This window comes from Hyperoodon ampullatus (assembly GCF_949752795.1).
Source record: "Hyperoodon ampullatus genome assembly, chromosome: 9".
In the NCBI taxonomy this organism is placed as follows: domain Eukaryota; kingdom Metazoa; phylum Chordata; class Mammalia; order Artiodactyla; family Ziphiidae; genus Hyperoodon; species Hyperoodon ampullatus.
In genome coordinates, this window is record NC_136922.1 from 41,487,233 (window position 1) to 41,506,586 (window position 19,354).

The 19,354-nt window shown below is 32.9% G+C and overlaps 1 protein-coding gene across 6 annotated transcripts in view; it reads left to right on the forward strand.

Annotated features, from left to right (window-relative positions):
• DGKB (diacylglycerol kinase beta) overlaps positions 1 to 19,354 on the forward strand; it is a gene marked incomplete at both ends in the record, with an annotated part of 651,556 nt that overhangs the window by 446,430 nt on the left and 185,772 nt on the right. For all 6 annotated transcript variants that reach the window (XM_079711689.1, XM_079711690.1, XM_079711693.1 and 3 more), the window contains 2 exons: positions 1,645 to 1,735; positions 11,462 to 11,657. In XM_079711689.1, coding sequence (XP_079567815.1) covers positions 1,645 to 1,735; positions 11,462 to 11,657 — 287 coding nt within the window. The remainder of the gene's footprint in view (positions 1 to 1,644; positions 1,736 to 11,461; positions 11,658 to 19,354) is intronic.

A 19,354-nucleotide genomic window follows, 5' to 3' on the forward strand; every position in this document is an offset into this window, starting at 1 on the left:
CTGAATGATATATTTTTCATGATAATGACGAATCAATAGGAAAATATTTTTAATTTTCCATAAACTAAATTTTCCATTAACTTCAGCCATTGTATAAATTTGTAAAACTACATTTATTCTATAAAGTACATTATTTGCATTAATATAAACTTACATGTAAACTCAGGCCCACAGATCTTACTGTTAAATGTTTGCCCTGTTCTATCTAACTAGCTATCATCTATTTCTGTCTACTCAGATATATTAAATCAGGCCATAATCCAAGGAGATATGCTCTGGAAAAGAATAATGATTCATGGTGCTAGAGTCTTATGAAACTTATCTTGGTTTTCAGATTATTGGCCTTAATATGGTGATTAATGCAAGAAGGGCTAGTAAAAATTTTGTAAGCAAATAAAACCTTGTATGAGGCTAAATATTATTGGGTATGTCTCGATAGATAAGATTACTTTTATAGTTTGTAATTTTATATCGGAGAACTCTATACAACACAGCATAATAATAAGCACTGTATTAGGTTCCATGTCATTTTACGTAACAAGTAAGAAGGTTGCATTAAGCAGTAAGGTCCTTGCCAAGTGTCTTTTTTAATTGTTGAAATATTTTACATTCTAATGTGAAAAGTACATATCCATGTTTATAAGGAAAAAATAATTTGTTGTGAGAGAGATATTTGAATATCATTATAAAAATTCTTTTTGTTTTGCCTTCATGTGAGAAAGCATGTATCCCATTTTACCTGTATTTTCTTCTAATTGAGGGCGTGATAGCTTGTTAGACTATGTATAATTAAAAACTGCAGCTTTTTGTGAGAATGAATTTTTAAATCCACTACTGGCTAATATAAAAATCCAGTCAGCCTTTGTAAAATTACATTAAATGGTCATTAATTTAATTATCTGGTACAAAGAAACAAAGATATGGTCATTGAGTTGCGGGAGAAAATAAATTTTGAGCATCTTACTTCTGGATTAAATACTGAAGTAGTTTAAACTATATTTTCTTTGTAATTATATGTTGATAAAATATATTATTTCTTTAGTTCTTTCATGCTGTATCATAATTTCCCATTATTGTTCATATAACAGAGGACAGTATCTTTTAAAAATAATTAATAGTTATCCAAAAATTACTAAGTTTTATATTTATGGATAACTTCTATTTTTTCTTTTTAATATAGTTTCCAATCATGATAATTTCTAATGAATGCATAGCCATCTAGAAAAATTGAGCATATTTAAGTTTGGTCTCCTTTTCCTCATGAAAAGCCTAGACTTTTCTTTTTTCTCTCTCTCTTTATGATTACAGAGTGGCTGGTCTAAAATCAACTTGTCTAAGAACAAGCTAAGAATCATAAGCACTAAAACCATATTTCAAAATCTGAGCAACCAATATTATAGAAAAGGCAAAGATATACTTGAATCTGTCAGATCAATACATTCCTATAATCCCCTCCGGGACAATCATATAATTTGATGCTAACAGTTAAACTCTGAAAGTTATGTGACCATCTATTACATAATGGATGGTACATGTCCTCAAACCTTTTCTATCACTTATAATACAAGACAGGCCTACCCCATTTCAAAAAATCCCTTCTGTTATTGATAATTGCCTAAGTTGCTTCTTCCTTTCCTTTTTCAGAATGAAGAACAAATTTTGGTATTTTGAGTTTGGCACATCTGAAACTTTCTCAGCCACCTGCAAGAAGCTACATGAATCTGTAGAAATAGAAGTAAGAAAATGAATTATCTTTATAATACTATGAAATGGCTTGAGTTTGATTATTAATTTGTTGTGCTAGCCCATAGAAGGAGTTAGAATTTTAGCGACTCATATAGCTTGACCCAAGATTCTAAAATGTCATTTCTGTCACTCATTGAGAATCTAGCACATCTGAAATACTAATATAAAGTTAAGTTTGAGTATGAGTTGTTTAATACAGCATAAAAAAATGAGAGGTGGAACACAACTTTAGAAATCAGTGGGCATAGTATGGACAGAAAAATGTAAGATAAAAGAAAGTACTTGAAGGGAAAGAAAAAAAGTTGCAAAATACATTTTAAAAAATGTATTATTTTCAGGTCTCTATATCTTATAACCTTTAAAACACAGTTCACTAAAATTGTACTTACTTTTATGAATAAAGTTTAAAACATATACTTTTCCATTCCCATTCATTAACTAGGTCTTTTCTCAGTTCCCGAGGTTGCCATTTCCCCATTACATTTGTAGGAAGTGGAAAAGCCAAGAAAGAGAGCAAAGATAGCAAGAAAAGATACACTTTAAAAAGATTTAGAGCAAATACGTCTACCAAAAATATAGACATTGTAGGACTAAAAATTTTGGAGACAAGTTATAATAGAAAATGAGTTAGTTTTATTGAGAGATTTTTAGGGGTTAAAGAAAAAGGAAAAGTTATAAAGACAAATCAAAGGAACAGAATTATGAAACAGGGACACCTAATGACTAGCTGATATGAATTGAGAAATACCGGCTTTAACACTTTTCTTTTTAAAAAGAAATAAATAGCTTGTCTACTGAGACCTAAATCATTAGTGGCAAATATTAGGGTAATAAGTTTGGTAGACAAAAGTAGTTATGGACCACAGAGAATCATAATAATGGTCTGGCTAGGTTCTTCATTATCCCAGCTTTCTAACTTACTGTTAATGATAATAACAGCAAAAGTGGTACTATTTCAGAATGTAATCTTTTTGGACTTTTCCCTCATCATGATTGACAAATAAATTGAAGTATTAGGGGTAGAATTGATCGTCATAGAATGGAAAAAGCTCTTCATGACTGAATCAGATCATAACCCTGAAAAGGGATATAATCACAAAAGGTGAAGGATTTGGGCTCAATAGGCACTTACTGTGATTGCTATTTGTGATGATAAATATGTGTATGTTATATATATATATATATATATATATATATGTATATATATATATGTATATATATACTTATACAGCTATATGTACATATATATTTATAAAAATCATCTAAGACCTCCCTTTACCTTCAAAGCTCATTATTTGAGATATCATTATATAGTAGATTTTGAGCATTTCTGCTCTCAGAAACCGATGCTTGAAGAAAATCTGCAGCAAAAGGCAAAAATGAAAAAAAATTTAAGGTATGGCTTCTGGTTGAATATAGGGTGGATACCCTGAAGCCTCTTGCACCTCTCCTTACTTTCGCCTACCACTGAACATAGATTGAAAAAAAAATTATCTAAGAGAGGTATTTCATGTTCATGGATAGGTAAACTCAACATTGTTGTGATGTTAGTTCTTCTCAACTTCAGCTAAAGATTTAATATAATCTCCAAATTCCAGTAAATTTTTCTGTGAATATCAACAAACTGATTCTAAAGTTTATCCTGAGAGTCAAAAGACTCAGAATAGCGAACACAATATGGAAGGAGAAGAACAAAGTTGGAGGACTGACACTACCTGACTTCAAGACTTACTATGAAGTAGTCAAAACAGTGTGATATTGGTGAAAGAACAGACAAATCGATGAAACAGAATATAGAGCCAAGAAATAGATTCCCATAAATACAGTCTGCTCTCCTTTGACAAAGGATGAAAGGCAATACAATGGAGCAAAGAAGGTTTTTTTAAACAAATGGTGCTGTGATGACTGGACATCCACAGGCAAAAAAAAAAAAAATCTATTCACATTTCTTCGCCCTTAACAGAAATGAACCCAAAATTGATCACAGAGCTAAATGTAAAATGCAAAACTTTAAAACTTCTAGAAGATAACATAGGAGGAAACCTAGATGGCCTTGGATATAGTGATGCCTTTTAGATACAACACCAAAGGCACAATCCATGAAAGAAATAATTGATAAGTTGGACTTCACTGAAATTAAAAATGTCTGCTCTTTGAAAGACAATGTCAGGAGAATGAGAAAACAGGCCACAGACTAAGAGAAAATATTTGCAAAAGACATATCTGATAAAGAACTTTGTATATTCAAAATATACAAAGAACTCCTACAACTCAACAATGAGAAAATAAACAACCGTCTTGAAAAGTGGGCCCAAGACTTTAACTGATACCTCATCCGAGGAGCTATACAGATGGCAAATAAGCAGCTGAAATGACACTCCATATCATATTTCATCAGGGAAGTGCAAATTAAAACAGCAGTGAAATACCACTACACACCTATTAGGGTATTGAAAACCCTAAAAGCTGGTGAGGATGTGGAGCAATAGGAAGTCTGATTCACTGCTGGTGGGAATGCAGAATGGTACAGCCACTTTGGAAGACAGTTGGGAAGTTTCTTGCAAAGCTAAACATACCCTTACTGTATGATACAGTATATATGGTATATACCTAAAGGAGTTGAAAACGTATATTAACACAAAAACATGCACATGGATGTTAGTAACAACTTATTTAATAATTGCCAAAACTTGGAGGCAAACAAGAGGTCCTTTAGTAGATGAATGGGAAAATAAGTGTGGTATATCCAGACAATGGAATATTATTCAGTGCTGAAAAGCTACCAAGCTGTGAAAAGATATGGAGCATCCTTAAATACATTTTCCTAAGTGAAAGAAGGCAATGTGAAAAGCCTACATTACTGTATGATGTGAACATATGGCATTCTGGAAAAGGTAAAACTATGAAGACAGTAAAAAGATCAGTGGTCGCCAGTTAAGGGAGACGGAGGAAGGAATAGGCAGAGCACAGAGGATTTTTAGGGCAATAAAAATACTCCATGTGATGCAATGGTGGTGGCTACAGGTCATTATACATTTGTTCAAAGCCATAGAATGTATACCAAGAGTGAACCCTAATGGACACTGTAAACTTTGGGTGATTATGATGTGTTAATGTAGGTTCATCAGTCGTAAAATGTACCACTTTGGTAAGGATGTTGATAATGGGAGAGGCTGTGCATTTGTGGGGACAGGGGGTATACAGGAAATCTCCGTACCTTCCCCTCAATTTTGCCATGAGCTTTAAACTGCTCTAAAAAGTAAAGTCTCAATTTACAAAAAACCAACATCGATCTATAGTATAATATTATGTATGTCACAAAGTGAAAAATGTCCAAGGAAAAGTTTGTGTCATATAGCAAAAGACATGTGATAAAAATAGGTATGGAAAACATTGATTTGAACATTACAAGTGGTAAAATTCAGTGATTTTGTTCCACTGAGCTTTACATCTTGAGAAAAACTCTTTTGGGTCATGTTTCTACATGCCCTCCTAGTCTGGCTTCCCAGCTCTGCATTTACTGCCTTATTTTATGCACCACTGGAGTAGCATTTATAAATCAGAGACAGCACTGTGCACTCCCCATTCTATCGTTGCATATCTTGAAATACTGTTATAATTTTATGAATTTATCTTAATTCTAAAGCTTGTTTTGTGTGTGTGTGTGTGGATGGATGGTAATGTAAAATCTGCTTCTCTACTCACTTTTTAATGAATCCAGTCTATCATATTAGCAGAATACGCCTTTCTACCCTCAAGGTTACTTCATAATTAAATATAATAAAAACAGCAGTTTGGAAATTTGATTCTGTTTGCTGTTGCTTCCTGGCCTAAAATTATACCAACTATGGTTTGAAAATATATGAGAGAATAAAACCACTTCAGTACAAGAGTACCTCAAGTAATGGATATATGTTTTAATGACAGCTTCTTCCAAGCAAAGCATTTGCTGTGTGACCCTTTACTTCATATCTCTCTTTCATTTAGGAAGCTTTTTTCTGAAAAAGGTGACTATTTGGAATAATATTAATATCACGGGCTAATAGTTGATGAAAATAATAGCTAAGATTTATCTATTATTAAATATACATCATGCTTGGTGCTAAGCAATGCACATCCATTACCTGACTTAGTCTTCCTCAAAATCCTATGATTTAGAGAGATCCTGTTGCATCTCTATTGCAGAGACACACATATGAGCATTTTCTTTCGTGATTAAAAAAAAAAAAACAAGAATTGTGTTGCTTGCTGCCAAAATGTTTAAGGAAACAAATCAATTGGGGAATCAAAATATAAATATATACATAGAGAGATTACCAAAGGTGAAATTTTTAATTTTGAGAATTTCAATTATCTATATACATAGAGATTAACAAAGCTGAAATTTTTAATTTTAATAATTTCAATTATCTTTTAACTTTGTAACAAAAGATAAAGAAATAAAAAGATTAAATGAAAAGCTTTAAATTTACAAGATAATATATTAAAAGCAAAGTTTGTATAAAACTACCTGGGGCATGGATATGTACCTGAGAATCTCAGGTCAACATCTGGGGTTGAAACTTACAAAGTTCATGAGTTTTTAATTTGTTCCATGTACCAGGCAAAGTTCATGAGAGAGTAAAATGGCCCATTCTCCAAAGTATTTGAGTCTTTTGGTATTCGATAAGACTTGGGAGGGTGGTACATTTTAAGGCCAGGAATTTCCATCCTCAGATACTGACCTTTGTCTTAATGATTAAGTATTTCTACAAAACCTAAATGAGCTCAAGAATTAACAAATTGCAAGAAGAGTGTCAGGGACACAAAATAAATTAGCAGAATTTGAAAGATAAGATTCTGATTGCCCAGTAACCTGGAAAGCACAGAGTTATTAAAGGTGGTAGGGCAGAATTTCGCTTAGTCTGTGCTTCACCTATATCAAAATCATCCTGGATGGTGTCTCAGCATGCATTTAGAGAACCTTAGCCTATCCTTACCCCTACCAAACACCATTTTGGAGTAGTAGAAATGAAACGTGTGAATGAACGTTCTTTTTTAAACCCTTTATTGAGGCGTAGTCGACCTACAAAAAGCTGTACATATTTAATGTAGACAACTTAATGAGTTTGAAGAAAAGAATATACCCATGAAACTATAATCATAATGAAAGCCATCAACATTTCGTCACCTCCAAAAGTATCTCCCTGCCCTCTTTCTGTGTGTGTGTGTGTGTGCACACGTGCGTGCGCACGCATGTGTGATAAGAACAGTCAAAAGATCTTCCCTCTCTTCTAAAGCTTCCCAGGTGATTTTTTTTTGCAATGAAATTCTAGAAACAATGATGAAGGGAGACATTAAAGGTGTGGACCTCAACAAAGATGGTCCTGGTAAACAAAAATTGGACTCATTAAGTCCAAAACAAAAAAAATACCTCCCTGTTCCAGGAAAGTACAAGAAGTATGGGGTTGAGGTACTGTTACCGTTTCATTAAGATAAATACATTATAATTTTTCTTACTGAGGAGAGTGAGGAAGAAATGAGACAGATGAAAGGTGACCAAAGGTGAAATTTCTCTTCTTTAGTTACCACAAGTTATTTTTAATGAGATAACTTTTGGTAAGAAATTTAATATTCCAGCAATAATTTCTGGCTTTCACAGAATCTCCTGAAAGAGAGAAACATGTAAAATTAAAGTGCTTTTCTGCTGATACTTGTGGCTAATGCTTGATATCTTTTTCTTTCTTTTTTTTTTTTTTTTTTTTTTGCGGTATGTGGGCCTCTCACTGTTGTGGCCTCTCCCGTTGCGGAGCACAGGCTCCAGACACGCAGGCTCAGCGGCCATGGCTCACGGGCCCAGCCACTCTGCGGCATGTGGAATCTTCCCAGACCGGGGCACAAACCCACGTCCCCTGCATCGGCAGGCGGACTCTCAACCACTGCGCCACCAGGGAGGCCCCAATGCTTAATATCTTGAACCAGCAGTGTTATTGTTACTATCAACATGTTCAGCAACTGTGTGTGTGCATACATGGTACCAGTTTCAAATATTCCTGTTTTCCAGGTGTGCTTCCATCTTCCTCTCCTTTACCAGTTATCTCCCATTCCACTCTAAAAATAATCTTGTGATTATCTGCAATCAGCACTTTTGTCACCATCACTGGACTGCCAGCTAACAGTAAAATCACCTAAAAGGCATGTTCTGGGTCCCTATATCACACTGTGTTTTGTGGATAATACTTTTCAAATGCGTTTCAGAAAACACGGAGCTGAATCACTGGGAAAATACAGAATACCACAGCCTTCTAATAGCAGAAGAGATCCCATTAAGCCATTTATATGTACGTTTTAATTTGTAGGCTTGCTGCTATAGTTTTCTGCAAAACATAAATAATTTTATCCTATGATTTACGTATGAATTTGCAGAAACTCTTCTAAAAGCAGGTATATTTAAGTCATTTTACACCATACCATTTTAAACAATGAACAAAGCAATGTTTTTATGTTTCATTAAGTAAAATTATGAATAATTTTTATCTGAACTGGGCATAGAATTAGACTCACTCTGGAAAAATATTTACAGTTTATCATTAATCATATCTCATCAGATTTATTATCCACACTTTTATGGCTCTCCAAAGTTCTTCACATGTTTTAAATATTTCTGTCAAGTGACATGTTAACTGAATCTAAAACACTAAATTCACATATAAAAGTTTGTCTTTAACACTTCTGTATAATGTGGTGCAGGGTATATTTATAAACTAGGATTAAAATATATTGGAAGAAAAACTTAAGCCATATTCTTGTAGGTAAATTTGTCTCTAGAATAAGATCTTCCATTTCAAAACTGAAAAGAGTGGACAATGGCCTCACAACATTGCCCTCTGAAAATAGCTCCCATAGTAGTATACGTTAACGACCTCTCTTCAACATAATAAAAATATTCAGGATTTATTGACTAACCAAGGCTGTTAGCTTTTAAGCTTTTATATTCTTTTCCTCTGTAGCTACCTTTTTAAAAATCATAAATCTTCAAAGTAGATGAAAATATTATCTGACACAGTATTATAACTTGTTTATATTTCATAGCCTTCACCTCAGCTTTTATTTCCATGCACTCAACTGGTGTGCTATACAACTCCTGGTCTTCATCAGGGCCAGCACTGGAAATTTCCAGACTAATGAACATAACGTTAAAGCAAACAGAGGAAGGTAGCCTGGGGTCAAGAACTAGTGGAAACAAATTATTAATAAGTAGGTATTTATGTAAGTACACTGTCCTCCTCTCACAGGAACCTCAGTGTTCTTCATTGGTCCTTCTTCTTTGGAATTTCTTAAGAATTTTTTTCACTTTTCACAGAGCTGCTTACTGTTTCCTTAAAACTACACGTGCCAAGACTCTGAAGAGTGAAAACATGAATAATAGTATACACTTATGTTTTTCAGTTGTCACATGTGATTCCCCTAATTCAGTTAAAAAAAAAAAAAGCCTATTTGCAACATGCTCTCCTTTTTTGCAGATGAACAAAGGAATGCTCCTTCACTAATTCTGAAAGTAACTTGTCACAGTGGGGTTCGAAGGCCTAGTCAAATAATTGTCTTAGTGTACTACCTGCTGTGTTCAATATTGAGTGAAAATGGAAGCCAGGCCTCACCTCCAGCTTATTTCACAGTTCTTCTGTTATTTAAATGATTTTAGTCAGTTTGGGGGAAGCCAGACCTTTATAAATTAACAGCAGGGAAATACCAAAGGTGTCAGATTGCATATTTATCGTCTTTTTCGTGTAATACTTAAATATGTATTAAGAAGTGACTGACATAAATTAGGCAGATTTCAGAAGCCACAGGCCGTGGCTTGTAGAGGACCCCCTTCTGCTTGACATTTCATCCTTGTCAAAGATCAAATTATTTTAATTTAGGCTGCAAATTATAAGGAATGAAGACTTCTTTGTGGGAATTCCCTGTGGTAATCTGACTTTTGTTGTTACTGCTGCTTGTCAGTGTGCAAAAGATATAATATGCATGCAAATAAGGTTAAAAAATATGTACTATCTAATTATCCAGCCAGTACATTCCACTTGAAGACAGTAGGAGGCCTGACACACAGTATGTGTTTGATTCATTGAGGCCTGCAGGGTATTTACACAAGATTACTTTTAATTATGAAATTAATATCTGTTTATCTAGAATATATAGCAGTAAGTGAGTATACACATGAGCAGAATTCTTTAGTAAAAAGAAGTCATCTTAATACATGAAAAGAAGGGGGAAAAAATCAGTTGTTTCTAGGGGGAAAAAAGGCATCATCCAGACCTTGGTTTCACCCTCGTTGAAATAAATTGAATGAAAACTTGGCACCTTCTCTAGAATTTGTTTCTAGCCCTGCCAAGTAGGCTCAAGATGTGTTGCTTTATTTCACAGTTTTTATAGTTTAGTGAACAAGATACAGTATTAGATTCAGTATGATGAGGAAAATGTAGAAAAAGAGAGGGGTTTTGTTTGTTTTTTGTTTTTGTAATTTTGGTGAAGGATTATCTCTTCCAGTTTCAAAAATCATGATTACGGTGAGAAAGAGAATGATGAAATTGTATCCACCTTTTTCTGTTTTTTTACTGTAATAAAACATATAGCAAATAAAACAATCCCGCTGCAGATATACTTTAATTGATGAAATGCATATCCCTAACAAAGTTTGTTTGTAAAGCATAGTGTTACATATTGACATCTCTGCTCATATTGACGTCTAACTGAAAATGGGAGGACAATATCTGGGCTATATTATAATAAGTACCATTTTAGGAAACTCAAAGCAAATGAATAAATAAATCATAATTACAGAAATACAGTATGGCCTTGTCACTTTCCACACATGCGCATCAGTAGAAATGTATGGAAAATTCAAAAAAGTAAAAAGTGATCACTCTGAGTATTGCAAAGCATTGTCTGGTAGAGTGTTCCATATTTTGCATAGTCAAAGGGTATCTTCTCACCAGGCAAACAAAAAAATCTGGCTGACTGATTTTACTTTCCATTTTTTCGTTAAAGCAGCTATAAAGTAATGATGGGTTGGAGATTCCTTTTACTGCTGCTGCTCTTGGCATTTCCTTCACTCAGCCTGCCTGGTTCTCCATGTTCATTTAGATAACCATGCCTCTCATTGCCTTTGACACTGTGCTTGGAACTTAATCTAGTCCAAGAAACCATCCTTGGCCACTTCATGTAATTCAGATCTCTTTGAATTGCTGTTTTTCTTTTTTCAAAAATCTCTTAAGCCATTTCTTTCTCTGCTCCCCAAAAATGAGACCCTAATTATGAATTCTGTTTCTTTATTTTCCCCCAGTAGTACCTTGCAGTGTGTTCTAAATAGGAGCAGTCATTAAAACTTCTGCCTGAAATTTGACAAAACTTTCCAGAATCAACCTCTTTGTAACACATTGGAAATTTGCAGCTGGTTATATATGCAGACACTAAATTGCGCCCCTTCCAAAGGTTTTCTGTAAACAAAGATACACTGATGATTTAATTTAATCATTTTAAAAGACTATTTATGATGCCTGGTAAATGTTATTGGTTGCTTTATCTTTTATATTGACCTTTAGGGTAACCATTTAAGTGTTCTTGAAAGGTTTATTTAGAAAGGACAAGATTATAGATTTTAAAATTCTTATTAGAAGATAAGGAAATACAAAAGATGAAATCAAATTGTTCCTGTTCTTTTCATTTTTCTAATCAGTGTGATGGAGTACAGATTGATTTAATAAACATCTCTCTGGAAGGAATTGCTATTTTGAATATACCAAGCATGCATGGAGGGTCCAATCTTTGGGGAGAGTCTAAGAAAAGACGAAGCCATCGCCGAACAGACAAAAAAGGGTCTGACAAAAGGACCACGCTCACAGATGCCAAAGAGTTGAAGTTTGCAAGTCAAGGTAAGTTTTCTAATATTTAATTGTTGCTTCTTAATCGGCCCTTGAAGACTATTTTAAATGAAAGAGTTTTCCATTGCACTATATATATTTATGCAGTTGTATTTTTTATATCAGATATACAAGTGTGATTAAATTAATATTATAATAGATTCTAAAATCATGTATAAACTGGCTATATTTTCATGGATTTTTTTCTCCTTTATTCTCCTTTTTGTGGGTATAGCTCTTTACACAGAAAATAAAATATATGTGGGTATTTAGTGGATAATAATATAGGATGTATTGTACATTAAATTCTGGAATGTGATCATCTTGGTCAGATGTTTGAGTTGCTATAACAAGGGCCTAGTTAAGGCTTTTCTGAGGTGTGTTGCAAGTTTTATTTTTGGCTTTCTTCAGTCAGGCTATGATTAGGAAGCTATCTTACATGAAACTGTTGTCCTAAATATTATATATAATGGCATTTTAAAATATCCCACGATCAGTTTTGGTTATCTGCTTCTATTTTTCCAGAAATTTAGTAAAAAGTAGAATACCTGGGAAACAAAGGACAAAGGACTAACAAAATAGGGTAGAATAACTATGGATCAATTTTCAACTCCATTGAATTATACTTCACATTGGGACATGACAACTAATTCTTCTTGATAGACTGTACAAACAAAGATACCAAATTGTTATTATAATCTTTTGGTATTATAATAATTGATCATGCCACAATTTATGTATAGTATCCATACTATTTTTTTAACCTTCCAGAATCTATCTAATACCTTTGATGGCATTCAGATGGCCAAGAAAACGTATTGGCTCAGCTCAGTGTAGCAAAGGCAAAATATGAAGAGATCACAGCCTTATGAGCTCAATAAAAATAAATATTTTTTTAAATAAAGAAAATAAAATGTGAGGATGGTTTATAGGCTTGGCGGTGGTAGGAAATAGCTTTATGTTTTGGTGTCTTCAGGTATCTGAAGGTATCTGATTCAAGTTTTAGTAGCAGGCAGTGACTTCCGTTAGATGGAATTTGGTGACCATGAAGGTGAAAAAAGATTGACAGAGGAAGTATTAAGTATCCTCTTGAAAGAAGTGCTTACTACAGCCTGCCAATAACAGAAGGTTTTGATGCCCACTAAATGTATGGGTGATCCTAAAGAGGCAAATCCTGAAGAGTTGTGTAATTTAATGCAAGAAAGTTATACCAAATTAATTAAGATGCTTTCTATTCAGAACGAATATAACTGTATGAAAACATGGAGGAAAATGGTTTTTTGAAGAAGTACGTAGAAAAAATGAGTAGGTTTGTGCTATATGAATTTTAAAATGAGAGGAATTAGGTATAATTACTAATTTCTAGGATTTATTGACATTAATAATGCATTTATACTTAAATATAAATGCAGATTTCTAAAAAGATTCCTGAAAAATTCCTGAGTTTAAAAATTAGTTCAAGGACCATACTAAGACCAAACCTAAAAAATCTCTGCTTCTATCCCTAAGGAAGCAATGAGTACATATAGTAATATAGTCCATATAGTTAAAAAATAGTTTTACATATATTATATATATAAAATGATAATTTCTAGGTTTATTTTTCTGTTTGGTCACTGCCTATTAATACTTGGCATGTCCTTTGCATGTAGACATTTCAGATATGTATCTGAATTGATTCTCAGTGCTCAGCTGTCAACTATGTTAGCCCAAGGAGATGTTAAAGTTTGTAAAACTCATGGCTGTGCTCCACCAGGACAAGTGTCTGTATACTATGGAGCTACTGCAGACATGCTGTCTGTTGGCCTCACTCATCCCCCTTTGTATGCTGAGGAATACACGTTTGGAATGAAGCACACACAAATCAGCCAGAAGTATTGTATAGACTGTCAGTGCCCATAACCCTAGGAAAAGGTCTCTCTTCCCATTCTGTCTTCTTGCTTTGTACTATGAAACTATTGGGACCAAGTTTCCCTAAACTTGGGAAAGAAGAAGGAAGGAAGTGAGAACCTACAGGGTTTGTGACTTAGGGATACATTTTTCTTAGTACAAAGATTGGGAAAAACATTAGAAATCAGAGGTTTTGAAGGTCATTGTATGAGTAATAACAAAAGCATGCTTTATAATTGATTTGGCTCAACTTTTTTTCCCCTCTCTAAACAAACTATGCTTGTAAGTTTGGGTTTAGTTTTATTTCAAGATCAGTGTAATTGAATGCTTAAAATGACTTTATCAGCTGAATATTTTAAAAAGACTTCTGTGTTAATCAGTCTTTTATTAATTTTATCAAGATTTTTTTATTTTGATATATCTTACAACAAAATAGCTAAAAGTATCTCAAAATGCTTCACAGTTTTGATTTCACATTTATTCTGTTAATTCTTAAATGTTACACTTAATCAGAAATGAAAGAAATTTACTACTTAAAATATCTGCATGTATCCCTTCCCGAAATGGGTAAATGTTTCTATCATTTGATCTTGCTTTCAATTTCTTGACACAAAGACAATAGTATTAAATGTAAGGGTCAATCAGTATTTTAAATCTAAATATATTTTCAAATTTACACAGAATGGTTACAGGTATGGCCTTTAGAATGAAATAACAGAAACTGTAATTCTAGTCCAACAATTTTCTTAACCCAGATTCAAATTAATAACTTCACTCTTGGAAAAATATAAGTAAATAAATGAACAAATTAATAACGTAAATTTCTTCTTTTTAAGTTGCACTTTCTTGAAATATTAACTAGCAACTTTTCTGATATAGCTGTGTAAAAAATTTGAAGTTTAAACTGAATGTTTACTATATTAGAATGGATGCTTGTTTCCATAAACTTTAGAAAGCTTTTGGTGGTGGGGAGAGTTGGGGAAGCATACCTAACTATAGATTCTTGAAGTAAAGATAATTTTTTTAATTTAGTAGAAGGATTTAAATAAAGAAAAAAGTTTACAAGTTTGTTTTAATTTAAAAAATGTCATAGATCAAAGGTACAAGATCAGGTTTGGAGCATTACATACTCATTTATATTTCACCCTACATAAACTGGAACTCCTGCACAATTTTTTTGCTTGCAATCTTTGAGGACATTCACAGCATAAGATCAGAGTATCTTCAATTAATAAATTCACTGGTTGGAAATTTTACAGTTGATTTAATTCGAGTTGATCAAAATTATAAGTAATTAATTTAATTACATTATCGTTTTAGCAAAATACTCTAAAACAGATGCAGTTCTGAAACATACGCATAATCACATTCATCTAATTCAGACACTTTCTTTGTGGGTTTGTCTTTTTCTTTTGTTTTTGTTGTTGTCTGTTTTGTTTTACTTCTTTTGGAAATACAAATGAGTGTATCATGTAGATGTCATGGTCTTTAAGCAAAATTGTAAAGTAGGCAAATTAGATCTTCAGTGCTCTTAGCCTTAATATTCAGTCTTTCCCATTTCTTTCAGTTGCTGAGTTAATCTTTGCCTCCTCTTCTTCTGCATTAAATCCAAGTCTCAGAAAGATATCTAATAAATTTATTCACATTAATATATAAATGACTGATTGCAGATGAAAGTAGAGGTGTTTGCATTTTAAAAGAAATAAAAGCCTTCAGATAAACCATTATTTTTCAAACTGTGTTCCATTGAGCTATAACTGCAGTTCTTCAGAGGTTCTGTAAAAACTTGGTTCAAATTCATTTCTGTCATATTTTGGAACAATAATATAAAAACCTATAATAAAAACACTGTAAAGTGTGTTCTATAAAAACATTTTGTCATACTGACAATTCCCAAATCATCAAATTGTGTTACCAGACAAAAATAACTTCCTTTCCTCCTCCGGTTCCACCTCCTCTTCTTCTTCCTGATGGGTGGATTGATCCATAGATAGATGGATAAAATGATAGTTATACCTTTCCACACATATGTTTGTAAACATATACACATCTAAATAAACAAACAACTCAATAATTATGACATTAATTGGAAAGTCTGTAGCTCTGCATTGGTCATTTTAAAATACATCTTTGTATATTTCATGATGTACCAAGGGGAACATTACCACCACAGTGTATGTGAATCACAAGGAATTAAAAGGCCTGCAAGCTCAGGTACTTTTGTTTGACACAAGCAATAAAGAGTGCATAACAATCAATGGAAGTGAAAACAAGGTGACAATACGAATGTTTTTTATGAAAATGGAAATCAGTCCTTAGAAAAGTTTTTGCTCATAAAAAATTGCATTAGTTAACTAGCTCCCCAAAATAACAGGCTTGTACTAGTTTGTATATCAAATGCACTTTTAACAACTCCTGGTAAAGAACCAGTGATAAAACTGAAACAAAGTTTCAGCTAAATATGCAGAATAAGGTAAATTTGACTAATTGAAACTTCTAGTTAACATCTGAGGCAAGCAGCAAGTAAATTTGTATTAACAAAGTTGAAAAACTATATTAAAAGTACACCTGTGAACGTGCTTTTTGACAGCAAGGACCTCTCAAGTAATACGAGCAGTTTTTAGGCATTCTAATGGTTTTAAGCTTTGATGATACAAGTCCAACTATACCATTTTCCAGTAATGAATGCGGAATGGTGCAGGACTGCCAAGTGAGATGTAAAAAGTTCGTATCATTTATGGTTACATATCTGTCTGGATCAGGATATTCCCAGTATCATACAATAAAAACAAACTGCAGAGAACATTGAAAAATAGGATGCCTATAACACTGCAACTATCCTCATCAAAATAACTGTTATTTTCATAGATTGACTATATCACAAGTGTTAGCAATTTAAACGTGTAAAATATATTTGCACAAATAAAATTCTTATTTTCTCTTTAATTTACTGGTTTTAAAAATATTGCTTCATTTAAAAAGCAGAAAAGGTTGACTGCTTTAAAAAGTTTGAAAACCACTGAGCAAAAGTAATTACATTCAAGCCATAGAATTTCAAACATTTGCCAGAAGCTAAGGGCGGTACTGTCAGGAGCAGCTGGACTTCCTGCTTGAAACCTCATTAACTAGGTGCATGTCTACTCCACATACGGAGACAGATAGAAAAGTTTATTTTAAAAACTAATTAACATGATATTGTCCATGCAGTTTTCAGTGATTTCATTCCCATTTACCAATGCAAATTCTTTTCTTTGGGCAGAATTTCTCAAAGTGTAGTATATACTACACTGATGGAAAATTGAACTACTTTAAGCAGTACACAGATGAATATTTTAAAGTGTGACAGTTTTTATATGTACTATTGCAGTTGTTTTCTCTTTATGGTAAGGAATGCTTTTTTCTTAGTTTGTAATTTTAAATAATTTTATTTTTGAAATAAATTTATTTAAGTAAAAATGGAGTAAAAGCCAAAACTAAAATATAATAGAGGAGTACATGGATATGGAAAAAATTGTGACGGTGGGACCAGAAAGGCTAAAGTATAGAAAACTCCACTAGGCTAATAGTACAGATTCCACCACTTTGTATAATTTGCATAGCCCCAATTTTGAATACTTAGTGAACACATTATTTTTATTCTTCATTATCTTGCATAAAATGTACTATGTATAAGTTCCCCCCAAAGAAACTTACACTGCACATACCCCTACCCCACCTTATTTGATGTCTGTGCTCTGTACTGGGGAAGACTAAAATCCTGATTCTTTTTAGGAGCTAGAGGGGAGAGACTATAGATCTGATTGACTGTCAAGGACTCTGTCTATATCAAATGACTTTATTTTTTTGAAAACTCTGAAGAAGTAGGAGGAAAAAAAAAGGTCAATCCAAGCCAAACTGATCAAAGAGAACAAATGAGTTGATGTCTATGAAAGCTTGGCCAAAGATGAATGTCTTTTGCCGCTGAAGAAAAATCAGGTTATTGGCTTGAAGGTCTTCATCTTTAAAATGGAGATTGTGAGTTCTGGAAGAGCTGAGATTAACTTATGTGTGCTGTCCATTCTGTTGCCTGGAAAATTGCACAAAGAGCATTTAAATAGTAAGAGTCTAACAGTTTCTACTCCTTGTAAAAGTTATACTTACCTGAAAGTTGGTGGTAATGGATATTTGTCATGCACTACTATCAGTTTTTCTAGACATTTCTCTGGGTTATTTAGGGTAATTTAGAAGGCAGTGTTTTAAGTTGTCTAAATATAACTGCAGCATTCATCTTAGAACTGTAGATAATGTATTTGGCATTCAGACACCAGCAAGCAGAACAATTTCCAAGCATTTAAATTCAGTGATTAAATCAATTAAATTTAGAAGCAAGAAAGGGATTTCATGTTACATTATTATACCTGGAAGTTAAAATTGTTGAGAAAAGATCATGGCATTTGAGATGTTGCATTTTACAGAAATATATGCATACACTAATACCATGATAATTTCATTAGTTGAAAATACATAGATCCAAACATTTGTTATCTAGTAACCTTTAAGGAGATGTCTCAAAATGAATTTCTAATTGTATGTTTTTAAACTACCTTCCTTGAAATTTTCCAGGACTGGATAATGCAAATAATAGCAAGTACTTGTTAAAGCTATCTAAATATCAAAATTTCTGTTGCAATTGAAGATTGCATCATAACCTGGATATCTTAATGTGATAGCTCTTTTTTTTTTTTTTTTTACAAAAGGCATGCCTTTAAAGTTTATAAAACAGCAGTAAAAAGAAATTAGAAAATACAAGACATATTTCTTGTATGTAAAAATAAAAATAAATTTTCAAAATATAAGATCATGCACTCTTATATTTGGCCTAGTTGTCCTGTAAAACCATATATATTTTGATGAGGCATTTATGAAATTTCTATTTGTCATGACACTATAAAGAATTCACAGAAACTGCTAGCCTCCTAGAAATTTGAAAACAGAAATCATAAATATGAATAAATTAATATTTTAGTAACAAAACAGATGACAGTCTTTAGAATATTCTCATATTCCTTCTGGAGCTATATAGAATACCATTCTGTGGCTGGGATTACTGACAAATACCCCATGTTCAACAGTCAAATTTTCAAAATCTGACATACAGTGTAATTCTAGAAACAAAATCTGGCATGCAGTACAATTCTCAACTTCTTATAGTGAGATTGGTAAGGCCACAAGATCATTTTGGATATAATATAGTAAGTAAGTAATCATTTAAACAGGAAAGTGGTGTTTTCTAATATGTGAATGAGATCATTGAAATTAAAGGTTTATTCTTGAAAGCAAATTGAAGTCAGGAAAATGGAGAAAATTCAAAGAACAGGTAGGTAGGAATGGCAGAACAAGGAGCCGCTTGCTTTCACCTAATGAATCTGGGAAAACTTGAAAAAAAAAATGAGTTTTTAGTAGCAGTTGCATTTTGAAAAATATATGCTTTGGCAATCGATTTAATAGATGCAAGGGAAGAAGGAAAGGAATTTGTTTACTTGAGGTTTTAAATTAAGGCTCATCTGTTAACCTTCTCTGACTTCTGAGGCAGAATACCTTCTTTATTTTCAAAATGCTAATACTATTCTGAGACTCTTCTACATTTGTAACTATTGATTTTAATTGTAACTTCAGAGAAAGATGTAAAATATAAATACTTTAATGGGTCATTTTCTCTATGATGCTGATGTCTAATATCAGTGATAAAACAGCCATCTTACTTGTTTCTGTAATATCCAATCCAACATAATATCCAATTCTGAGTCTTTTGAAGATAATGGCAGGTCATTTACACAGGC